Source organism: Zingiber officinale, chromosome 3B (assembly GCF_018446385.1).
Source record: "Zingiber officinale cultivar Zhangliang chromosome 3B, Zo_v1.1, whole genome shotgun sequence".
Lineage (NCBI taxonomy): Eukaryota > Viridiplantae > Streptophyta > Magnoliopsida > Zingiberales > Zingiberaceae > Zingiber > Zingiber officinale.
In genome coordinates, this window is record NC_055991.1 from 79023140 (window position 1) to 79049911 (window position 26772).

At 40.0% G+C, this 26772-nt stretch overlaps 1 protein-coding gene across 1 annotated transcript; it reads left to right on the forward strand.

Annotated features, from left to right (window-relative positions):
- Positions 1-26772, forward strand: LOC122054959 (pentatricopeptide repeat-containing protein At3g25210, mitochondrial-like). Its single transcript, XM_042616368.1, has 3 exons — positions 1-108; positions 1782-2396; positions 26674-26772. The coding sequence occupies exons 1-3, from the start codon at positions 1-3 to the stop codon at positions 26770-26772; spliced, it is 822 nt and encodes a 273-aa protein (XP_042472302.1).

Genomic DNA, 26772 nt, shown 5'->3' on the forward strand with positions numbered 1-26772 from the left:
ATGCGGATCTCGCAAGGTCGTGCCACTCAACCCGAAGGGAAGAGGAAGTTGGCCATGCAGATCTCGCATGACCATGCCACTCTACCCGAAGAGAGGGAGGAGCTTCCCGTGCGGATCTCGCACGGCCGTGGCATGGGTCGTGCGCACGCCCGCGCCCTAGCCTATAAAAAGGGCCTTTAACCCTTCTTCAGGGGGGGGTGAGTCATCAGAGAGAGATATACCTTGGTGTCGATCCACGCCGTCCCGGACCTCTGTTCGACGATCCAAGATCACCTCCATCATCACATCAACTCCAGAAGTAAAGGATTGGATCCGAAGATCACTGGACGACATTGAATAAGCATCTCTTTTCCCTCTCTCTTCTTATTTGGGGATTGTATGTTTAATTATACTATGTCTTCGTATTTTTCTCCTATATCTATGGAGTAGATTCCTTGTTCTAGGATCAGGGAGTTGCTGTGGATAGGTATTGATGTAAGACTCATGTTTATGCCTTTTTCTCATTGAATGATTTCGCTTGTCTTGTTTCTATTTGATATGCATGAAACTTGCTTCAGATTACCATGTCGTATTAATTAATTGTGTAGGAATTGTTAATTTTGTAAAGAGAGGATCTTAGATCGTATACCCGAGGGGCCCTAGTGACAGGGGTAACCCGTTCACGGACATCTAAGATACTATCTTGAAAGGAGAGACAATTCTTAATAAGGAAGTAGGAAACTAAACCAAACCCCTATCTCTATCTTTAATGATACCGATCAGATTCGCATTCTTGTGATCTACCGAGGCGCCCTAGTGACAGGGGTTAATCGTAACAGGATTTCACAAGAATCTTCTCCGTTTAGTGCTTAAGGGTAGTAACTTGAACTTCCGATTAGTACATGTTGATTGACAATTAGGAAAGGATAGAACATAATACATCAACTACCACCACAACAAATCGAACTCCTAGATCTCTTCCCAAGCCAAGTAAAACTCTCTCTCTCTCTCACTCTCACTAGTTCTCATATCTACTTCCCAAGTTCTTTTCTTCTTGAGAAATAGTTCACCTACAACCATCAGTAGTTTAGCTAATTCTACGTGAACAATCGCTAGTGCTTATAACCAATCCTCATGAGATCGATAATCTTTTATTACTGACGACGTATCCGTGCACTTGCAGAAGCGTAACAAGTATCAAGGCATTACGTGATTTTCTAAGTCTCACAGATGCATTTAGATGATGCCTTGAAGCAAAAAAGGTATTCCAAAATTTAAAGGAAGTTATGATGACAACACTAGTTCTTGCACTACCTAATAAGCAATTTGTCAATGTATCCGAAGATAGAATCGGAGCAATACTTATGAATTATATGATGTCATTCAAGAAAATGTTCCAGAGTTTATTGCTAAACAACTTGGGGACAAGGTTGTTTCGAAGGGCGGTGGAATGATAGATCCTTTAATGAATCTATTCAAATAAATCCTCTAACTTATTTTCTTTTCTAAGATAAGTTTTAGACCTTTTCCTTTTATAAGACAAGTTTTAGATAAAACATTTTCTCTTGAAAATATATTTTTATTTTATTTTTATTTTTGTTTTAGACCTCTCATTTGAAAAGGTCATTTAGGTGTCTATTTAAAGAGACGTTATGTAATTTTGGAAGACAAGTAATTTTCCTTTTAATTAATCAATTTTATTTGATTATTAGAGGTCGATCCCCTCAAAGTGATCATCCTATCCTCCTTCTCATTTTTCCCTTTTGATTTTTCCACGTGATAGGCCCCGGGGTTCCTATTAGTGTTGCTCCCGCCGCCCCCTTTTCTCCCGCCGCCCCCTTTTCTCCCGCGCCTTCGATCTATACAAGCAGATGCAGCAGCGCCGGGGTAGCAGCAACACCCAGGTGTGTCGGCCATCCATAGAGACCTATTTGATGCTCCTGGCTGTAGTGCTCCGTCGGATCAGCAAGCCACCGGTCTCATACGTGTATCTCCACTCCGTTCGCTTGCTGGTGCGGCAGATGAAGTCTTCGGCCATGATCTCGGACACCTTCGCGCTCAACCTCATCATCAAGGCCTATGCACGGTGCTTGGAGATGGAGGAGGCCATCCAAGTGTTCAGGGAGATGGGGATCTACGGGTGCGAGCCCAACGAGTACTCCTACAGTTACATCGTGCAAGGGCTTTGCCAGAAGGGCTGGTTGGAGAAGGCAATGAACTACTTCAAGGAGATGAGGTCGAAGGCACTAGTGCCCACGACGACTATATACGTGGCGATGATCTACAGCCTGTCATTGGAGCGGCTGTTAGAGGCGACGGTCGAGGTGGTATACGATATGTTGGAGAACTGCAAGGCACCGGACATTTTGACCTACCGGACCTTGCTGGAGGAGATGTACAGGGAGGGGCGATTGGAGGTGGCATATGTAACACCCCACCCTCCTCACTACTGGACTGTGAGGGCGGAGCGCTACTGGACTACTAACTTTACTTAACTATCCTTGTTCACATGTTGAGATTAATACATAAACTCTAAAAAAAACTCAAAACATACAATTAACTAGCAGCGAAAGACTAAATAACTCATCTAATACATTCTACTCAACTCTTTGTTAATAAAGTCTTATGTTAAATCCCCAGGCTTCTATAGTCCAGGCATCACACATCCATCCGCACCTCCTTGTCGCCTTCCTTTGCTATAACTTTTCCTTTCCTTTATCTGTAGTAAGAGGAAATGCAACTATAAGCAAAATTGCTTAGTAAGCGCTATCTAACTCACAAAACTCGAATATGCATATAACTGGAAGAAATCTAAAACTGAATGCTCAGAAAGAAATACTACTCATGCTCATCTAATAACAACAGAAACATACTGAAAAGAAAATCTATACAATCATGCTAGCATAAAGAACTAACTTGCTGAATTTTTAAACTTATGTGAAGCTTATTTCACTTGTTTAAAAACTTATACTTTAATACTTCAAAATCATAATCAACTTTCTTCTTGGGCCCAGGCGTAGTACCATCTTATGCGCGTTCCCTAATAGGTTGGGGTAGTGAGCCACCAATCCTAAAAGAGCAGACCTCGGTCTACCAGGGCCAAGACCTCGGAATTGGACACCTGGATTTGTTTAACGACAACCTCGGAAGTCGGGTACTAGCCTCTTAAATAAAGTAAAATACTTGTTATCTTTTATTACTTCTAATATATAATGCCTCGGCATTTTCTTTAAGCACCTTGTGTACCAAAATCCCTAAAGTCTTGACTTTGGGATCTACTTAAGGCCTTGGCCTTTTTCTTTCTTTTCTTTATCTTGCTTATACTTGTTAATACCTCTATTAAAAAGGTGTCTCATACAAAACTGCACTAAATGCTTATTAACTCTTTACTGAAATGTTTAACAGAATTGCATGAAAATATTTAATAGAACTGTACTGAAATGTTTATTGAAACTGCACTAAAACTAAATCTGCATACAAGCGTAATCAAATCTGCCTACAAACTTAATCAAAATTTTGCACTATAAGCTTAATCAAAATTCTGCACTATAAGCTTAATCAAATCTGCCTACAAACTTAATCAAAATTCTGTACTATAAACTTAATCAAAATTCTGCACTATAAGCTTAATCAAAATTCTGCACTATAAGCTTAATTAAATCTGCACTATAAGCTTAATTAAAATCTGCACTATAGGCTTAATTAAAATCTGCACTATAAATTCCACCAAAAATCTGAAAGTAAAGTTTCCATCCTTAATTTACGTCATCAACATTTGATCATCATCTTTTCTGAATCTAATATTCCCTTAAATTTATGCATTCTCTTCCCATAAATTAGTCAATATGATATCTGTCTCATGCTCACTGCATAACAAAACAATTTATTCCTTTCCAAATCTAAATGAACTAAATTTAGTTTTATGGTAGCAGCACCAATCAAACAATAAGGAATAAACTAAACCACATATTCAAATTAATTAAAACCTCTTCTCATCTTCTTTATGAAACTCACGGCAGGAAATCTTCAAAATCATTAATCTTTGCGGCATGCGTCGGAAATCAAGAACACATGAATCCGAAACTACTCTACTGCAGGTGAGGAAGCACTTACCTTGCTTCTTGGACTCACAACCGAACAAGAAGGGCTTCTAGGACCTTGGCCGGCCGCCGGAGACGATGCCCTAACTCTCTTTTGTTTTCTGCCCGAGCTCCACCGTCGCACGCTGAAGAGAAGGAGAGAATGGTTTAGGTCACGGGAATAAAACCCTCTCCTAACTTATCCCTATTATAACCTAGTATTTCTGTTAACTCCTTAAATAAATTTTTCTTTTTTTTCTAAACAGAACCGCCACTTGGATTCTTGGTCAGCCAAATCTTTGACTGGGTCAGAGGTCGCATGTTCGATCCCTCAGCCGAACCCTTTTTCTCCTATTTATTTCCTATTTATTAACTACTGCTTAAATAAATTTGTTCCTTCTTTTAATCAGCAACGCTTGCTGGAACACTTGGTCAGTCGCGCTTTGCTAAATCTTGAGGTCGCGGGTTTGATTCCTCAACCGTCCCTTTATTCCCATTTATTTTCCGTTTCCTATTAACTAATACTTAAATAAATTTCATTACCCTTTTTAATTAGCAACATTCGCTGGGACACTTGATCAGCCGCGCTTTGCTAAATCTTGAGGTCGCGGGATCGATTCCTCAGTCGTCCCTTTATTCCCGTTTATTTTCCGTTTCCTATTACTTAAATAAATTTCATTACCCTTTTTAATCAGCAACGTTCGCTGGGACACTTGGTCAGCCGCGCTTTGCTAAATCTTGAGGTCGCGGGTTCGATTCCTAAGCCGCCCCTTTTTTTCGTATTTATTTTCTGTTTCCTATTAACTATTAGTTAAATATATTTCAATCCCCTTTTTAACAACGATCGCTGGGACACTTGGTTAGCCACGTTTTGCTTAAGGCTTGGCTCGTGGGTTCAAATCTCGGCTGCAACCCTTTTCTTCCTATTATTTCCTGTTATTAACTTCTACTACTTAAATACATTTCATGCTTCTTTTAATCAGAAACGCCTGCTTGGGCTCTTGGTCAACCGGATTCGCTTAAGAATTGACTCGGCCGGAGGTCTCCGGTTCGAATCTCGGCTTGGACATTATTTTTGTAGAAACTTCTTTCATTTAGTAAAAATACCAAACGACCTCCAAAAATTACATAAAAATACTCTAAAAATTTCTAAAAATCTTTAGAATATTTCTAAATATTTTTAACCACTATTAGGACTCTTAATGAGGAATTTTGAGTTGTTACAGCATATGATCTGCTGGAAGAGCTCTGGCAGAGGAAGGGCGCCATGAAAGGAAGGATGCAATCCGACTTGTTGGCTAGCTTGCACTGGGTCTACCAGCCACGACATTGATTGCTTACTCTTGTTTGAAGTAAAGTTTGGCCCTTTCTGAGCATGAACCGTTCCAAAATCATTGAAAAATGTTTTTTTTTTCATTTTAATTATGCAAATGGGGAGAGATCACACACTGCATTCGATCGGCAATAACAGTTCTTTAGAATGCACACTAAAGATTATGGAAATGATTATCTTATAGCCAGTTTATTACAATCACAATTTTCAATCATTTGGAGAGATATTATTTTGATGCTTTCAAGTTGATCATCATATGGATAGAAAGGTATAAAAATATCTTTCGAGTTGCAAGAGAATATATATATATATATATAAGTTGAAGCTCTCAGGGCCTACAAAAAGTAAAACAATAGTTTTCAGGACTTGTAGCAACAAGGAACTATCAGAAATTCCAAGAATGATAGCTCGGCCTCTAGTGTTGAATAAGGTTCATCGTCGGATCCAACAACAGCTTGTGCAGAAGACTGGGAATCATTATCAAAGAATTGTGCTATAAAGTCCGTTATCTCTTTGTCGAATAGAGCGTCGCAAGACAATGATGTGTTTCCTGAAGCCAACTCCTCAACTTTATTCGTAGATAAACTTTAGTCCCAACACTTTCAGGATAGATGAATTTTCGAAAGGTGATGCAGTTGGAGCTAATATTATTACATAAGCATGGTGAAGGAGTGTCTTGTGAATCAAAATGAGGTGCCCTCCCGAAAGAATCCTGTGTTTCCGTCTTATTGGAGATTGATGATGTTGCAAAAGGGGGACCCTATTCGTAAAAGTTGGAGAAAGTGGTTCTAGAATCATCCTTAATAACATCATTAATATGACTTTTAGAATTACTTCGATCTTCCAAAACTGAGTACTGAGCATTAAAGTAAGGCGATTCTAATATAATATCAGGTTACTCACTAAGTAGCTTCAAATGAGGATCACAGTCGATCAATTGCTTAAAATTCTTGCTCAACAAGGCCTGGGGACATTGAAGTAGATGCCTCCTGCAACATCCATTTGGTGAAAGTTATAATATAGACACAATCGAACACGTAAAATTCTGATTTATCTATGTTTCGTAAAATTTGAGATAGGCAACAAACATATATATCTTCAGGCAAAATTTGTTTTATCACATCAAGCTTAGTTTAAATAGGTTTAATCAAATAATAATATGGCATTTGAAGCACAAACCGAAAGAGTCAAGGAAGGCAACATGCCATAAAGGATATGCTTTACATTGTAGATCATCATATAAAACTTAATATTAATAATATTCATTAAAAAGGTATAGTTTAACTAATTTAATCAAATTTAAACAATTGACAAGGAAGCAACTACAATATTCAAAAGGGAAAGGCTTACAATAGACTCCAAAAAAATATATACTGAAGATAAAACCTGATTATATTTTACTGAAGTACCAATAACAAGAACCACAGATTAAATGATAATATAACTACCAAAGCTTAGATTTTGCGCCAACTTGCAACAAAAAAGGTGAATTTTAGTATATGAGGGAAAAATATAATTTACATCTACCTGTGTATGTATTCTTGGCCATTGGTAAAATCTCGAGTTGCTTGCCACAGTGTATGCTTCCTTGGTTGAGGATTAGTCGCTCGGAAGAAAAGAGGTGGTCTTGCCAACTAATAAATAATTACCAACACGTTACCCGTAAGAAATGACCAATATATACCAACACAAATTGAGAAAAAATAAATCCTATCACAATATCCAAAGTCCCATGGTCACCTTCAAAAAATACTGCCTTAATTGCAGTAAAGTTGGACCAGTTGAACTCAACGTTGCTCTTCAAGCCACCTTCGAGAACCTCCCATACAAGTTTACGTTTGGCGAAGTAACATTTTACCACTAAATCACCTTCATATCTAGACACTCACTATTTGCCAATAAAACATAGTGAACTTCTCCACAAACTTAACCAATCTGGTAAAGGAGATTACTTGACAAAAACATATGAGAATTAGAATGCACTAGATCACCCATAAAGAATTCATGAAATCCACCTTCAAGGAGAAAAGACAGTGACTGGAAATAAACTATGTTCCAATTGTTGGTGCAATATTCCCTAGGTCAAGGTTGACCTGGTTAACCAAGCCTGAGTCTTGATTTGAGTTTCGACGTTTGACAATATATTGGGTTTAGATGATATGGACAATGCAGGTGCAGTTGTTCATTTGGGGAGATTGTTGATACAATTCCCGTTTGGTCAAAGTTGACCAGTTAAGATTGTGAAGGAAAGTCAAGTAGGTCAAGGTTGACTGGATACTTGACTGAAAGTCCTGGTGAGTGAAGCTAGGCAGAAGGAAGTCATGGTGAGTGAAGCTAGGCAGAAGGAAGTCCTAGTGAGTGAAGCTAGGCAGGAGGAAAATCCTGGTGAGTGAAGCCAGGTGAAAGACCTAGTGAGTGAAGCTAGGCAATTGGGAAGTCCTAGTGAGTGAAGCTAGGCAGGAGGAAAATCCTGGTGAGTGAAGCCAGGTGAAAGACCTAGTGAGTGAAGCTAGGCAATTGGGAAAGTCCTGGTGAGTGAAGCCAGGCAGGAGAAATCCAGATGGGTCAAGGTTGACCAGACATCTAGTGAGAGTCCAAGTAGGTCAAAGGGATTGACCGGATACTTGGCACGAGGAAGAAAAGTCCAAGTAGGTCAGAGGGATTGACCGGATACTTGGCAAGAAGAGAAAAATCCAAGTGGGTCAAAGGGATTGACCAGACACTTGGTGAGAGAGTCCTAGCTGGTCAAGGGTGACCGGATGCTAGGTCTTATGTACCAACAAGTCATGGTTGACTAGATGTTGGTTTAGGGGGCTTTGGACTTGGTTTTGGGCAAAAACCAAGATCTGGATTGATCAGCCTATTGATCCAGCAGATCTGGATCGATCAGTGGATCGATCCAGAAGATTTGGATCGATCACCCGATCGATCCGGTGAGTCCCCGCGAACAGAACCCCTCTGGATCGATCGGCCGATCGATCCAGAGATCCCAATCGATCAGTGGATCGATTGGGAGTTGCTGTTTATGCGCGATAAACCCTGGATCGATCCACCGATCGATCCAGGCTATTCCAGAGAGCACAGAGGCGCTCTGGATCGATCGGTTGATCGATCCAAAGCCTCCCCGATCGATTGAGAGCAATCCAATCGATCGGGATCCGACCGTTAGCGTTGATTTAAGCCGCAGGCGTTCGTTTCCTTCGGTATTGCTTGCACTGTTCACTCCCGATACTCTCCAGCACCTCCATAGCTCTCTCCAAGCTCCAAATCGCCAGTTCTTGAAGATTCTTGGAGGCTCTTCCAAGTCAAGAGGCGGATCAAAAACAAGAAGAAGAAGTTAGGGTTAGGGTTTTTATTGTACATCTTGTAAGCTTTTGCTTATCTTGTATTTCCCTTTCTTCTTCTTGTATTGAGAGTGTTGTAGGGCTTCTCTGCCTTTGGTAGTTACCATAAAGGAGTGTTATTCATAGTGGAGGGTGCGTGAGTAGGTGTGGATCCTTGGACTAGTCACCTCTTGTGAGGTGGATACCAAGTAAACCATCCTTGTTAGCGTTGTGTGAGTTTGTTTCTTGTATATTTCCGCTGCACATCTTTGAAGAAACAAGCAACGCCGACCACGAGCACGCGACGAGCTATTCAACCCCCCCCCCTCTAGCTACTTTTCGATCCCAACACCAATGATAGCTCCTTCGTTGATAATTGTAAGTGAAACTCAGCAATAAAGGCAAGTAAAATTGTTCATCATTTTCTTTTTGGTGGACCGTATCACAGAAAGTTACAAACACAAATAGGAGAAAAAGAATGAGCAGAACAATTCTGCGCAAAATAGAAAGATTGAATAGATTGCAAATACAAGAATAGAATACCAGAATAATGCATAGACAAAAACTTCTACAAGAACATACAAATAATAACAGGAAGGAGAGATGTATCATTTACGTAAACCACCAAATTTTTCCTTATAAAATCCTCACCTCCCATGTCCCAATCCTCAATAATGACGCAAGAAAATTTGAAGTTTTGATCTTGCTCAGTGAGCTCGAAGAAGCTGAGAAGTCTGATTATTCACTAATTTCCGAGCGCTTCGAGCTAGTGAAGCATAAAGTTTTACCTGTCTTTGCTTGAGAAAGCATCATCTGAATCATATTAGCTAGAGACGGACTCTTCCTGGGGCTCAATGAGACAAACATAATGAGAAGAGAAAGTGAGGGATCTACCTGCTCACACAAAGTGCTCACGTCCCTGGCCCTCTTGTGGAGACGTACACGCTTCTCGTCCAAGGGTTCCTCCACTTCTAACTTCACCGTCGGAGGAGGCGGAGTCGAGTGCGGGGTGGAATTAGCTCAGCGCTTGCCAGAATCTGAAGACCAAACCATTCCGCCAGAAGATATCCAAAGTAGGAACCCTAGAACGCCCAATTTTGCCCACGTGGCAATCCATTCATCAGAGTATCCCATGGGACATTTGGGAGAGATATATTTCTAAATATTTTCTACTTTTAAATATCCCGGGTGAAATGAGATATTTTTTAAAAATATTTCCTATTATCAAATATTCTTTTTGGAAGATGATACTTTCCTAAATATTTTTCAAATTTAAATATCCCTGTTGAAATGAAAATATTATAGAGGAGATTTGAACGTATCTCTGGTTTTAAAAAATAAAAAATAAAAAACTTTATATTTATATGAAATTTGGGATATTTAATAGGTGGTTATGTCAATATTTAATTTATGGAATATTTAATTATAAAATTTAAGATATTTAAAAAATGAGATATTTAATTAATAATGCAAATGTAGTTACCATAAATAAAATGTTATTATCCTACGACGTGTAAAATTAGTGTTATTATCCTACAATATGTAAAACCTAATATCTAACTTATATAATATATTATCACCTGTGATTTTAACCTAATTAAATAATATTTTAACTGACATGCTATATGACATTTATTATATTTGAAATGAATAAAATCATGCGCGTATAAATTAGTATATAGCTTTTAATTACAATTTGTAGAAAATAGTGGATAGTAGAAGCTAAAGGGTAACTTTTATAATAGAATTAATATGATTTTTTTTCTAAGAAAAACATACGTTCATATGATGTCTCCTAATTTGAAATGCTCTTTTGATTTATATATTAAAAAAAAATACTTTGAGTTCGATCAAATAATAAAAAGAGCACTTAATACTTGTCTATATACTATAATTTTATCCATGACACATAATTCATCCAAAATTGAACTTTGATTTAATATTATTTTTAAAATATCGATACGTGCATTAATTTATGATTAAAAAATAATAATAATCTCAGTTAATGTACTATCTCTGGGATGATCGACTCGATTCTATAGAAGTTTTACATCGACTATCAAGGTAAATTTAAAAACACAAGCAGCGACCAACTCAGAATCCCAATATTCTTTAGTTGTGCCCCCCATTTAGAAAAAATTCCTATTAATACGTCATAGCTAGAAATTGAACCACGAGTACCTAGATAATAATTTGGATGTCCTGCCTAGGGATGGCAACGGGTCAGGGTCAATTAAAATGTAAAATACCAGAAAAGGGCGAATAATAATAAGAGAATTTTTCGAGATTTTTAGAAATTTTTCGGGAATTTTTCGGAGATTGTATGGACGAGTTTATGGGAATAAAACTAGGTCCTAGGAAAGCCTGTTTGGTTACCCCATTTAAGCGAGGAAAAGTTTGATTTCTTTTCCTTTTTGTTTTAGTTTTTTTTCTTTTTCTTTCTTTTATTTTTCCCCGCCGTTTCCTTCTCCCCTCACGCGTGCCCTAACCGGCGGCGGTTACCTTCCACTCCTTCTATTTCACCCTTGTTGGTTGCTACTCGGAAAACCTAGAGGTTCCACTGTATAAAATTTTGTACAAAGGTCTGAACCTTTTCCTAGCTACCATGTGTTCTTTTAAATTAAATTTTGGATCGCCTGCGGAACTTAACATGTTTGATCCAAAACTTAATCTATTTGTTCTTTTAGGTTTTGACTTGGATCTCCTGCGGAACTTAACACGTTCGACCCAAGTCACCTTAAGTTATTAATTTCATTAAATATTAATTTCCATAATTGGTTCCCAGTACTGACGTGGCGAGGCACATGGCCTTCTTGGATATGCGAGCAACCACCGCCGACTAGACAAAACCTTTTATAGAAAGCTAATATTTAATTTCCTAAAATAACTTTAGGTTAACCGAAAGGAACAATCAAATCACAAGGAAAAGAAAAAACAAAAGAACACAACATCGAAAAACATATTCGAAATTCTAGAATCGTAAGCCTCTTGTATTTGGTATTATTTCCATAAATAACTAGTATGATGCGGAAAAGAAAAATTACTAGTTATACCTTCTAGAAAAACCTCTTGATCTTCTACCGTATTCCTCTTCTAACCTCGGACGTTGTGTGGGCAACGATCTTCCAAGATGAGAAACCACCAATCACCTTCTTCTCCTCCTAGCTAGATTCGTCCAAAACAAAAGAACTTCACCAAAGAAGAAGAAAAACACCAACCAAGCTCCAAGGGATGCAAGCTTTCTCTCCTTCTTCTTCTTCTTCTCCAAGTAGTATCCGGTCAACACAAGAACTCCAAGCAAGAGGGAAGTTTCGGCCACCACAAAGAGGAAGAGAGGGAGAGGATGTTGGCCGGCCACACCAAGGAATAGGAGAGGGAGAATAATAGAGGTTGTCTCCCATGAAGGCATCCCTACCCCTTCTTTTATATTCCTTGGCTTTAGCAAATAAGGAAATTTATTTATAATAAAATTTCCTTAACTTTCTTTGACAATAATTAATTAAGAAAATTTTAATAAAATTTCTTAATCAACTAATCATGGCCGGCCACCTCAAATAGAAAAATTAGGAGAGTTTCAATCAACAATTAAAACTTCCTTATTTGTCTTTGGAAATTTTAAAAAATAAAATTTCCTTTTAAAATCCCTTCATGGTTGATAAAAAGAACTTTCTATAATTTTAATTTTCTACATGTGAATAATTTTCAAAGAGAAAAAATAAAATATCTTTCCAATATACAAATAAGGAAAGAAATCTAATATCTTTCTTTTAATCTTTTGTAGATCTTTTTAAAGAAAGATATTTTAATTTTAATTCTCTGTAATAAATTATATCTTCCACATAATAAAAATTAAAATTAAAATTCTTTTTTAATTTAATGTGGCCGGCCCCCTCTATCTTGGGTTCAAGCTAGGGCCGGCCACCCTAAACCAAGCTTAGGCCGGCCCTAGCTTGGTTCCCAAGCTAGCTTGGCCGACCCCTTTAGGTGGGTATAGGTGGGTATAATACTCTATAAATAAGAGACTATGATAGGGACCGAGAGGAGGAATTGGTTTTGGTCTCCCGATAAAATTAAGCATCCCGTGTTCGCCCCGAACACACAACTTAATTTTATCAATAATAATTCATTCCACTAGAGAACTATTATTGAACTACCGCACCAATCCCAAATTACATTTTTGGGCTCCTTCTTATTATGAGTGTGTTAGTCTCCCTGTGTTTAAGATGTCGAATGCCCACTAATTGAGTGAGTTACTGACAACTCATTTAATTAATATCTTAATCCAAGAGTAGTACCACTCAACCTTATCATCATGTCGAACTAAGTCCACCTGCAGGGTTTAATATGACAATCCTTATGAGCTCCTCTTGGGGACATTATCAACCTAGTATCTCTAGGACACAGTTTCCTTCTATAATCAACAACACACACTATAAGTGATATCATTTCCCAATTTATCGGGCTTATTGATTCATCGAACTAAATCTCACCCATTGATAAATTAAAGAAATAAATATCAAATATATGTGCTTGTTATTATATTAGGATTAAGAGCACACACTTCCATAATAACTGAGGTCTTTGTTTCTTTATAAAGTCAGTATAAAAGAAACGACCTCTAATGGTCCTACTCAATACACTCTAAGTGTACTAGTGTAATTATATAGTTAAGATAAATTAATTCCTAATTACACTACGACCTTACAATGGTTTGTTCCTTTCCATTTTGGTCGTGAGCTACTGTTTATAATTTATAAGGTACTGATAACATGATCCTTTGTGTGTGACACCACACACCATGTTATCTACAATATAAATTAATTGAACAACTACATTTATCATAAATGTAGACATTTGACCAATGTACTTCTTTTTTCTAGATAAATGTTTATACCAAAAGCTAGACTTTTAGTATACATCCTAACAACCCTTTCCTCCTGAACCCTCACTTCTTCTAGTCGCCGCCGCCGATGTCCTTCTCCCCTCTGTGCTGCCATCGACCCCCCACAGCCGACGCCTACCCTCTGCCCTAGCGTCGGCCGCCGTCGCCTATACCCTAGCACCGCCGGGTGTCGCACCTCAGACCTAGTTCTCCGGCCGACTCCTCTGTGCGCCGCTCACCACCGCTGTTTCCTCCTCGCCGGCACTTGAGCGCCGACACCTGAGTCCTTCCCTTGTGCCACTGTGCCCTAGTTCTCTTTTCTGACGGCTCTGATCAATCATGTGATGACAAAGTCGTGCCCTAACAGTGGTCCTTAAGGTAGGTGTTTTATCAAGCTGTGGATTTGAGTTCTTGGTCTCTATGTTTATCTGATCAATGATCCTCCTGCTTGCTATCATTTGGTGTCGTTTGGTGAAGGATTTCCAACAGAAAGGTTACACTGCTAGATCCATCTGATTTGGATCACTATTAGCTATTGAAGAAGAGGAGGTAAGAGGAATAGGGAGGACGTGTTGTTGGGTTTTATTGGATCCGGCAGTCAATCTTTCCAGAACCAGCACGACTGTGAGTTGAGGTAAGGGATAGAGGACTTGTTTCAATTGTAGTAGCGTACACAGGAATTTGATATGTTTTGTAGTTGGATGATCATGTGTATGTTGATTAGGTTTATGTGTTTTTGAAATTAGGGTTTTGCCCTAATTTAGGGTTAAAGAATTTATTTAGCTATTTATAGGAATTTAGCTAAATAATCGTATATCTATTGGATACAGGACTTTGACGTGAGACGAGTATCTCAATGTCGGATTTGGACATGCCTATTGGAGGCGGGTACTTCTGACTTTATGTCGTTTGATATACATAGTAGTGAATTTAACAAATTGTAATAATTATGTTTATTATCTGTTTCGGTTAGTCACTACCCGATACTTGTTACATGCTTGGTTGATACTTGTTTTGCATCTCATGTTATTTCTTACCTGCTTATACATGCTTATAGGGGGTAGTGATATACCATGCTTCACCATGTTCAGGACCTAGGTTTTATACCTTATCTTATCTGTGTACCTTTGATTTGATTCATTGACCTAAGGTGCACCTTCTATATATATATATGTTTTAGCTCAGGATATTTACATGGTTAGTGCCATGCACCATTCGCATGATTGCATGTTGTGCGATAGTCCGCTCCATTATTGTTGAGCACATCGCCAGTTACATGGATCTACACACACCACAACTCATGGGTTAGTGGTCAATTCAGGCAGAGTGTGTTGCAGCAGAGACTTTGTTTGGCTTCGTTGGTCCGCTCATGGGTAGTGTGACGCAGCGTGGTAGCCAACAGAGATTCCTCCCCGTCATCGTGTACCGGGAGATGAGAGCATTGCGCTCCCCCATTTATGATTTGGGGTAGGAGGATAGGTGTACTCCGACAGCATCCCGTCCACTCAGTCACTCATCAGGAGCAATGACGACAGAGTGCACGGTTGTCATAACCCTACCCACTCGGTCTCACCATTGTGTGTGAGATGGTTGACTGGCGTCAGGGGTGACCAGAACGCATCATTGACATCATACGCATTGATGCATTTATTTCTTGTGATTGTGTTTGCTACATTTATTTGCTGCATATTGGTTGGATGTCATGCTTGACATATATACAGGATTTCTATACCTCTCGGATTGTTTATCCTTGTACCAGGCCCTGGTTAGTACAATATTCTCCTGTTTACTTCAGTTTGCATTTACCTTTATTATGTCAGGAGATTGTACGCATGATTAGTGCTAGATGTTATTTCCTTACTATGTATATCAGTTGTTACCCGCTGAGGAGTTGACTCACCCCGTGGATATTTACTATTTTTAGGTTGATACTGTTAGGAGAGAGTTCCAGTTGCTAGTCCCCTGCAGTCCACGAGGACGAGCGTTGATCTTGTGGTTTTCTTTATTTGACTGTATTTAGACTTGTTACGTTATGATACTTAGATCATGTGTATGGATTTGTATTTACTTATCGATGGGTTTGGATTTGGATTTATTTTACTACATGCCTGCCTAGACGGCAAAAGAGGTAAGTGGATTTTATCGTCGGATTTGAGCTTTATGAGTGTAGTGGAGTAGGATATCGGTTTTGAGCTTTATGAGTGTAGTTGAGTAGGGTGGATTTTGAGTCTTATTATCATTGCTTATTAAACTGCGTTGATGTCTATATGTTATGGTTCGTTTATTATTGTTATTTATTTCAGCCGCATGTGGTTGAGGTATATGGTGATGTAGTAAAGTTTCAGATTGTCCGCTGTACAGGGGAGATGCTGCCGAAATTTCTTCGGACAAGGACTCCTCTGGGGCATGACATAAAAATTAATTATCAATTTTTATTCAATTAATAATTAATAAAAAAATATTATATGGGGTGGGTCTGGGGTAGGTCTGATTAACCCATGACCCGTCCCAGATCCACCTTGAGACCCGTTTAGACGGGTTTAAACTTGCCCCACCGAGGTAGATTTATTATTGTTGGTGCAATATCCCTAGGTCAAGGTTGACCAGGTTGTGTCTCCCCTTCTTGGGATTAATACCTTGGTTCTCCTTAGGTCTACCATTTCTTGAGTTATCATGAATGAGTTTCCTAGGGTTATGATCCACATTTACCCTACTCCTATCATGATATTTAAAATCAAAGTTATGAATGCGTAAATAATAATAGTTATTTCTAGCATGCATGGAGGAGTTTAAATTTGAATTAAACTTCAAGTTAGGATATACCACCCTTACCCTTAAAGCTCCCCCTTGATTTGAGCTCCTCTTCTTCTTCTCCCACTTCTTTAAACACGCAAGCTTCTTGATCTCCCTCTTCTTGGTGCATTTTGTGTGGTAGTGCCCCTTCTCCCCACATGTGAAGCATACGATGCGCATTCTCCTTCTACGGGTTTCTTCATTCCTACAACCCTTCTTAATGTTTAAATTAACTTGAATGAGTTTAGGATTTACCTCTTTCTTACTCAATGAACATCTACTCTTGTAGTGTCCCTTCTCATTACATCCGAAATATATTATGTGGTCCCGTGACTTCACTTCGGTAGAGATGCTCACAAAGTTGGTTTCCAAGACTTCTTCTTCTTCACTTGTCTTGGATTCTTCTTCAATTCTTGAGGATGTAGATGATGTCTCATCTTCCTTCTCCCCCTCGGATGTTAAGCATGTTGGCGCTACTCAGAATTCTGTTCTGTTTTCCCTGTACAAAAATTTGTACAAGTACAAAATTTTTCCTAGCAACCCATGTGCTTTTCAGAAGTTAAACTTGGATTGCAAACGAAACTTAACATTATTAATCCAGGTTCAACCCATGTGTTCATCAGAAGTTAAACCATATTACAGAAGTTGATTAAATATCTATTTCAAGGATTGACTTCCAGGTCGTTGGCGAGGCACTCGACCTTCTTGGGTATGGGATCTCCACCACTTCCTAGTCAAAGCCTTTCAAAGAAATTAAATATTTAAACTCCTTACAGTAAACCCTAGGTTAAACTACAGATACCTCAATCAAAGCACAAGATTGCTAGCCTCTTGTGTTGATATTTCAGGATTCATACAAAGGAAAAATAAACTAGTACACAGCGGAACAATTAACTAGTTATACCAATCTTTGTAGCTTAAAGACCTCTTGATCTTCTGCTGTATTCCTCTCCTCCTCTTGGACGTTGTGTGAGCGATGATCTACCAAGACGCAAAAACCACCCACGTCTTTCTTTCTTCCAAGACTTTCAGCCGCCAAGGGATCAAAGCTAGGAACACTACCTCTTGTTCTTCTTTCTTTCTTGCAACCCGCAGGTGACAAGATGGTTGAAGCCTCTTGATGCCGCTGGCCTTAGATGAGAAAGCAAGGGGAGAATAAGAATATGAGGGGGCCAACCACAAGGAGAATAGAAGAGGAATAAAAATTATGTAGATGATTATGTCCTCTAAGGCAACATCTATCCTCTTTTATAATCCTTGGTAATGGCTAAAAAGGAAATATTTTAATAACAATTAAATTCTCTCTTTTAAATTTCCTTTTGTAGATGGCTACAAAAGGAAAGATTTTTAAAATTAAAACCTCTCTTTTAAATCATGGTTACAAAAAAGGAAAGTTTTAACAAAAATAAAAATTTTCTTTTAAACCATTGTAGATGGTTACAAAAGGAAAGATTTTTTAAATTTAAAACTCTCTTTTAAAACCATGTAGATGACTTTTAAAAAGGAAAATTTTTAAAATTTAAAATCTCTCTTTTAAAACATTGTAGATGAATAAAAAAGAAAGATTTAAAAAAATTAAAAACCCACTTTTAAACCCTTCTTGGCCGGCCCCTTGCTTGGCACCAAGCAAGGGGTGGGCGACCCCTTGCTTGGGTACCAAGCAAAGATGTGGTCGGCCATAAGGATGACTTGAGTGGATGCGAGACTTTATACATAGAGGCTACAACAGGGACCTAGAGGAGGAATTGGTTTTGGCCTCCTGATGAGCTTGAGCTTCCTGTGTTCGACCTGAACACCCAATTCAAGTTCATCAATAATAACTCATACCACAAAGAGTTATTATTGAACTACCGCACTAATCCCATATTACATTATGGGTTCCTTCTTATCATGAGTGCGTTAATCTCCCTGTGTTTAAGATATCGAATGTCCATTAATTAAATGAGTTACTGATAACTCACTTAATTAACATCTAGCTCCAAGAGTAGTACCACTCAACTTCATTGTCATGTCGGAACTAAGTCCACCTGCAGGGTTTACATGACAATCTTTATGAGCTCCTTAAGGGGACATTATCATCCTAATAAATAGGACATAGTTTTCTTATATAATAAAAAATACACCATATAAATAATATTATTTTTTCAATTTATCGGGCCTATTGATTTAACGAATAAATCTCACCCTTTGATAAATTTAAGAAATAAATACTAAGTGCATGTGCTTGTTATTATATCGGGATTAAGAGTACGTACATCTATAATAACAGAAGTTTTGTTCTTTTATGCAGTCATTATGAAAGGAACAACCTCAAATGGTCATGCTCTATATACACATAGTGTACTAGTGTAATTTTATAGTCAAGATAAATTAATACCAAATTACACTACAATCATTCCAATGGTTTGTCCCAATCCATCTTGGTTGTGAGCTTCTATTTATAATTTATAAGGAACTGATAACATGATCTTCTGTGTGACACCACACACCATGTTATCTACAATATAAATTAAATGGACAACTGCATTTAACTAAATGTAGACATTTAACCAATGTGATTCTGATTTCAAAATAAATGTTTATACAAAAAGCTTGGTTTTAGTATACATTCTAACAATCTTCCACTTATACTAAAAGATTATGTTGTCATATTTCTTGTCATACATCTGATCCCCATCCCCTCAACATGCCCATAAAAAGCTCTCGTCGGAAGTGTTGGTGCAACCTTAGGTCAAGGTTGACCTGGTTGACCCGACTCGAGGTGATTTGACTCGAGTTGTATTTTGATGTTTGACTTGGGAAGATTGTCGGTGCAACCTTAGGTCAAGGTTGACCTAGTTGATTTGCATGTTGATGTTTGACACTCGTGAGAGAGTTCTATTCTTGATGTGAGACAAGAATAGATGGTTGGGAGTTTATTGGTCCAACCCTAGGTCAAGGATTGACCTGGTTGACCTGAAAAGTCCAAGTATGGAGACTTGACACTGGGAAAGTCCAAGCAGGGAGCTTGGCACGCAAAAAGTCCAAGTATGGAGACTTGGCACTGGAAAAGTCCAAGCAGGGAGCTTAGCACGGGAAAAGTCCAAGCAGGGAGCTTGGCAAGTGGAAAAGTCCTAACTGGGATGTTAGGCAGTGTGGAAAGTCCTGGTGAGTGAAGCCAGGCAGTGGGAAAGTCCTGGTGAGTGAAGCCAGGCAGTTAGAAAGTCCTGATGAGTGAAGCCAGGCAGTTGGAAAGTCCTGGTGAGTGTAGCCGGGCAGATTAGAAATCCTGGTGAGTGAAGCCAGGTAAAAATCCTAGTGAGTGAAGCTAGGTGAAAGTCCTGGTGAGTGAAGCCGGGCAAGGAAAAATCCAGATGAATCAAGGGTGATCGGACATCTAGTGTTGAGAAGGTCAAGTAGGTCAAGGGAGTGACCGGATACTTGACACGAAGAGAAAAGTCCAAGTGGGTCAAAGGGATTGACCGGATATTGATTTGGAAGACTTGGAACTTGGTTTGGGCAAAACCCAAGCTCTGGATCGATCAGTAGATCGATCCAGCGATACGCTGGGTATCTGATCGGTCTGGTGACCGATCAGATAACGATCAGTGGCTTACTGAGGTTCTTCTGATCGGTCTGCAGACCGATCAGAAAGCGAATAGAAGGCAAAGAGAAAAGGAGGGGATCGGTCTGTGGACCGATCCACATGCACCCTGATCGGTCCACAGACCGATCAGGAGACGATCAGAGAACTTGGCCGAGTTCTCTGTGAAGAGTGCTGATCGGTCTGGGGACCGATCAGAGAGGATCTGGACCGATCAGGCTTCAGCCTGATCGGTCCACGCACTAGCCGTTGCGTAGCAACGGCTAGTTCTCTGCTCTTCTTCTTCGCAGGTTTAAAAGAGGGCTACAGGACTTCGGTGATCTTCTCTGCTTTAGCTACTTCTTCTTCCTTCTGGAAGTCCTCTCCTGCCTGAAGTTTCTGCTTCTTCTTCTTGCTGAGCTTTGTTGAGCTCGTTGGGTACTGAAGCTTCGCGTGAGCTTCTCCCTGTTGCTGGTTTTCTAGCTAGGCTTGGATCCGAGAAGCTGCTGCTTCACCAGGGTTCCTGCTGACTTCATGAAGGCAAGCAAGTGTTGTTTACATTTCTGTTCTTGTTTTCTTGTTCCTATTTGTACTCCTATTGCTGTTGCAAAGATTGTGGTGAGGTTTCTCCACCCACAAGGAGTATCTATTAGCCGGGTTTCCGGGGACTCATCCACCGACGGATTGGTAGGCTTCGTCCACCTTACGGACACGCCGAGGAGTAGGAGTTCATCTCCGAACCTCGTTATATGGTTTGTCTTTCTTCTCCTGTTTTCTTTCTACGTTGTATTTCCGCTGCACTAACCTAATCGTAGGAAGAAACGCGAAAGATTGGGGTCGGCTATTCACACCCCCCCTCTCTAGCCGTACGAAGGATCCTAACAAGTGGTATCAGAGCCAGGTCGCTCTTCATCGGATCAACACCCGTGGGAGCAAAGCTAGAGATGGATCAACTCGGAGAAGACATCACCATTCCACCCTTCTACGATCGCGACGATTTCGCGTATTGGAAGGTAAGGATGAAGTATTTCCTTATGACTAACATTGAAAATTGGACTTGTGTACAATTAGGTTTCACTCTTCCGATGGATAAAGAAGGAAAACCTCTTGAGAAGAAGAAGTGGACGAAGGAGCAAATCCACCAATCCACAATCAACGACGAGGTAATGAAAATATTTGAATTCTCATTACCTAACGATATATTGTGTAGGATAGATGGATACAACAATGCCAAGGAGTTGTGGAACAACTTGGCTAAGTTCCATGAGGGGAACTCCACTTCAAGCCATGAAGAGGAGTCAAGTGAGCCAAGTAGCTCACATCATGGAGAAGAGGAATTAGAAGTTGAGGGCTACTCAACATCTAAGGAAGAAGAGGAGGAGAGTTCTTCTTCAAGAATGGAGCAAGAGGAAGAAGCTTCTATCTCCGGAAGGGATGAAGAAGAAAGCATACATCCCACCTCAACCTTAGGTAACTCAAGCATTTCAATTTCAAATAAATTACACATAATGTGCTTTGAGTGTAGGGAGTATGGACATTACAAGAGTAAATGTCCAAAGAGGGTTAGAAAGACTCCACCGGCACCAAAGGTCAAGGAAGCCGGAGTCCCAACACGCAAGGGCAAGGAGCACGTGGTGTGCTAGCGAAGGGGACATTATCGGAGCCAATGTCCGAGAGGGAGGCAATCTCACAAGGACAAGAGATCGAGCACATGTATAGGGGGAGCTAGGGCAAACCCTAAGGTAATCTCTAAGGCACATTCTTGCAATTCTAGTAGGATGCATGCTAGTAGCCTTATTGCTATTGTCAAGAATGATAAGCATGTTAATTATAGAAATCAATACACATGCTTAGGTGCCAAACATGTGAGCCTAGATAAGGATAACACTAGGAAAGCCAACCCTAGAATTAACTCATCTAAGGCTAAGGAAAATCTAGGTAGAAATCCCAAATCATCTAGACATATGCCTAGGAATACCTCAAAGAAAAATGACAAATTAACACTTGAGGTATTAGAGAGGGAAAATCAAGTCTTGAGGTCAAGACTTGATAATTTAGAAAAGGCTCTTAAAAACATGGAGAAGTCATCTCTAGGGTTTAAGAGTCAAAAACCCAAGTCCAAGGACAAGAAAGGTTTGGGTCACAAACCTAAGTCCCAAGTGGTCAAGCCCACTTATCATAGTGTTCCATTCGATTATGGAACAAAACCTAGGGCTAGGAAGACCACCACCAAGGTCACAAGGGGAGTCACCCCTAGAGTTGATCTTGATGAGTCCCAAATGACCAAGGCTTCAAAGCCTAGGAGGGTCATTAGGAGGGTTGCTAGGGAAGTCATCCCTAGTGAATATTTAGTGAACCCAATGAGCTCACATAGATATTGGGTTCCTAGGAGTATCTTCTCTATCCCATAAATGGGTTAGAGAGTGTCAACTCCAATTAGAAGGGTAGTTAACCCAACTTTGAGGAAATTGACACTCAAGGAGCATTTTCAAGGTTTTGATAACCTTTGAAAATGAAAAAGAATTATTATTTACTCCTTGAAGAGTAAATTGTGCCATATTTGAAAAATATCGATTTTAATCTTATTTGGCACAATTTAAGAAAACCTAGAGAAATATCATAATTGGGATTTTGGTTTTTCTCTTAGGGATATATGGGCAATCTAGGGTTAGATTTTAAGTTAGCTAAGGCTAAGGATACTTAGATAGGGAATTTAGGTATTTTATTTGTGCTAACTTGCCATGATTGGTTGCCATATGCCATGCCATGACATCATATTCATTTTATTATCATTTGAAATGTCATGATAATGCTTAGGCTAGTTTATATGTCATGCTTTATTTAAGTTTTCAAACTTTATGCCATGACATCATGACATTGGCACATATTTTTACTTATGATATCATTATATGTCATGTCATCATCTCTTGCATTATAATCAATGAAATTGATTTAAGGACAAACATATAATTTGATATTGAGATCAAATTGGTGTTTAGAAAATGCATGAGAACTTAGCCTAAGTTGACATTAACCCATATCTCACATCAAATTGACTTGAATGTGGTTTGATACACCTTAGATGTGTGTGAGATATTAGGATCATGAGTTAGGATCAAGGTGCATTGTCCTTGTACCTAGATGACCCTAATTCAAGAAATTAAGGATCATAGGGAAAGCTTGTGTACAAGTCATGTACATCTAGCCCTAAGATTATGGTCCTAAATTCAAATGGTTTTAAAAGCATTTTAAAATTGATTTGAAAAACCTTGATGAAGCTTTCCTAGTGATAGCATTCATCATTGAACATTGTGATACAAAGTTGAGTTAAACTTGAACTATTTCAAAGTTTTTGAACTTTGTATCAAGATTGAAAAATGGAAGTTATTTTCATAGAAAACTATTTTTCCATGATAGTGTATGATATGAGGAATGTATCCTCAAAGTTTCGTAATTTTTGGAATTTTCTTGAATTTATTAGGAGTTTCTGATTTTCCGGAAGGGGAAATCAGAAGTTCTGATTTCAGTGGCTGGATCGGTCCGGGGACCGATCCAGGGAAGATCTGATCGGTCTGCGGACCGATCCAGAGTATTGTGGATCGGTCTGCAGACCGATCCAGTGAGTTCCAGTAGCACGAGTGCGATCTGGTGAAGGGCTGATCGGTCTAGGGAGTGCCGAATTTCTGATTTTTCAGCTGTTTTCTGAAATTTCAGTTATGGAAGTGGTGTTTTTGGATTTCTAAAGGTTTGGAACTCTCAAAGACATTGTTGGTGCAATGGTCAAAGGGGGAGTTGACCTTTAGGGGGAGTTTTACCTAATTGTCAAGGGGGAGTTGACTTTTAGGGGGAGTTTTTACTCCTTAAGACTTTTGAGGATTAGTGATATGGGATTATCACTAAGTTGATTGTTGAGTTTAGTATCAAGGGGGAAATTAAGAGTTTCAATGAAAGGTATGAGACTTTCATTAGGAAGAAACTTTTGACCTTGATACCCTCCTTTTTCTTTTTGATGTGTGTCAAAAAGGGGAGAGTGTTCGTTGGAGAGTTATTGGAGAACCCAAGTTAGGTTATCGGGTTAACCTAATCTAGGGGAAGAATGTCAAGGAATGTTCGAGGAAGAACATTGGAATTCTTTTTGATGTGTGTCAAAAAGGGGGAGAATTATTGGAGAACCTAAGTTAGGTTATCGGGTTAACCTAAGGGGAGAATGTCCAGAGAATGTTCAAGGAAAGAACATTGGACATTGGAAGATGAGTGGAAAACCTAAGTTAGGTTATCGGGTTAACCTAACTTGATTATGGGTTTTGTCAAACATCAAGGGGGAGATTGTTGGACAACCTTAGGTCAAGGTTGACCTGGTTGACCCGACTCGAGGTGACTTGACTCGAGTTGTATTTTGATGTTTGACTTGGGAAGATTGTCGGTGCAACCTTAGGTCAAGGTTGACCTAGTTGAGTTGCATGTTGATGTTTGACACTCGTGAGAGAGTTCTATTCTTGATGTGAGACAAGAATAGATGGTTGGGAGTTTATTGGTCCAACCCTAGGTCAAGGATTGACCTGGTTGACCTGAAAAGTCCAAGTATGGAGACTTGGCACTGGGAAAGTCCAAGCAGGGAGCTTGGCACGCAAAAAGTCCAAGTATGGAGACTTGGCACTGGAAAAGTCCAAGCAGGGAGCTTGGCACGGGAAAAGTCCAAGCAGGGAGCTTGGCAAGTGGGAAAGTCCTAACTGGGATGTTAGGCAGTGTGGAAAGTCCTGGTGAGTGAAGCCAGGCAGTGGGAAAGTCCTGGTGAGTGAAGCCAGGCAGTTGGAAAGTCCTGATGAGTGAAGCCAGGCAGTTGGAAAGTCCTGGTGAGTGAAGCCGAGCAGCTGGTGAGTGAAGCCGGTAAAATCCTAGTGAGTGAAGCTAGGTGAAAGTCCCGGTGAGTGAAGTCGGGCAAGGAAAATCCAGATGGATCAAGGGTGATCGGACATCTGGTGTTGAGAAGGTCAAGTAGGTCAAGGGAGTGACCGGATACTTGACACGAAGAGAAAAGTCCAAGTGGGTCAAAGGATTGACGGATATTGGTTTGGAAGACTTGGAACTTGGTTTGGGCAAACCCAAGCTCGGATCGATCGAGATCGATCCGCGATCTGTTGGTATCGATCGGTCGGTGACCGATCGATAACGATCGATGGCTTATCGAGGTTCTTCGATCGGTGCGGACCGATCGAGCAACGAAGGCAAAAGAAAGGAGGATCGGTCCATGGACCGATCACACCTCTGATCGGTCCACAGGACCGATCAGAGACTTCTGGACCGATCAGGAGATGTTCTGATCGGTCCAGCCCGAGCCGTTGACTCACAACGGCTAGTCTTCTGACTTCTGATCTTCGCAGATGAGTGCAGGTTATAGGAGTTCAAGGGCTACAGTGGCAGTTCTCTCTTCTTCTTCTTGGTATACTCTGTGACTTCGGTGAGACTCTCTCTGAAGCTACTTCTTCTTCCTTCTGGAAGTTCTCTCCTGCCTGAAGCTTCTGCTTCTTCTCCCTGCTGAGCTTTGTTGAGCTCGTTGGGTGCTAAAGCTTCGCGTGAGCTTCTTCCTGTTGCTGGTTTTCTAGCTAGGCTTGGATCCGAGAAGCTGCTGCTTCACCAGGGTTCCCGCTGACTTCAAGAAGGCAAGCAAGTGTTGTTTACATTTCTGTTCTTGTTTTCTTGTTCCTATTTGTACTCCTATTGCTGTTGCAAAGATTGTGGTGAGGTTTCTCCACCCACAAGGAGTATCTATTAGCCGGGTTTCTGGGGACTCATCCACCGACGGATTGGTAGGCTTCGTCCACCTTACGGACACGCCGAGTAGTAGGAGTTCATCTCCGAACCTCGTTATATGGTTTGTCTTTCTTCTCCTGTTTTCTTTCTACGTTGTATTTCCGCTGCACTAACCTAATCGTAGGAAGAAACGCGAAAGATTGGGGTCGGCTATTCACACCCCCCCCTCTCTAGCCGTACGAAGGATCCTAACAGGAAGGGCCTTAGTGAAAGGATCTGTCAGGTTATCTTCTGATGCAATCTTGGCGACAATAACTTCTCCTCGCTTTACGATGTCTCATATCAGGTGGTACTTGTACTCCATGTGTTTACTTGCCTTATGGGCTCGTGGTTCCTTCGAGTTTGCTACTGCACCACTATTATCACAATAAATTGTGATAATTTTGGGCAACCATGAATCACATCTAAGTCCATCAAGAAGTTTCTGAGTCATACAGCTTCTTTGGCTGCCTCAGAGACTACCACATACTCAGCTTCGATGGTGGTGTTTGAAACGTATTTATGCTTAACACTCCTCCATGCTATGGCTTCACCTCCCAAAGTAAACACATACCCTGAGGTCGACATACTATTGTCCCTATCTGATTGGAAGTCTGAATTCGCGTAACCCACAGGAAGCAAATCATCTGCCTGATAAATTAGCAAATAATCTTTAGTCATTTTCAGATACTTCAATATATACTTTACGGCAGTCCAATGTCCTTGTCCTGGGTTACTTTGATATATGCTAACCATGGCCACAGCAAAACATATATCCGATCTCGTACATAGTATCGCATATATTAGACTTCCTACAGCCGAAGCATAAGGAATTGCCTTTATGCCCTCTATTTCCTTTGATGTTTTAGGAGACATCTCTTTTGATAAAGGTACTCGCGTTGGAGGAGATGTGAGGGGAGGGGCGATCGGAGGAGGCATATGATCTGCTGGAGGAGCTCCGAAGGAGGAAGGGCGCCATGAAAGGAAGGATGCACTCCGACTTGTTGGCCAGCCTGCACTGGGTCTGCTAG

Coding starts and splice junctions, on each gene's coding strand:
- LOC122054959 (XM_042616368.1), top strand. CDS start 1: ATGCGGATCTCGCAAGGTCGTGCCACTCAACCCGAAGGGAAGAGGAAG. Junction 109..1,781: donor AAGAGAGGGAGGAGCTTCCC/GTGCGGATCTCG, acceptor GGTTCCTATTAG/TGTTGCTCCCGCCGCCCCCT. Junction 2,397..26,673: donor ACAGGGAGGGGCGATTGGAG/GTGGCATATGTA, acceptor GGGCGATCGGAG/GAGGCATATGATCTGCTGGA.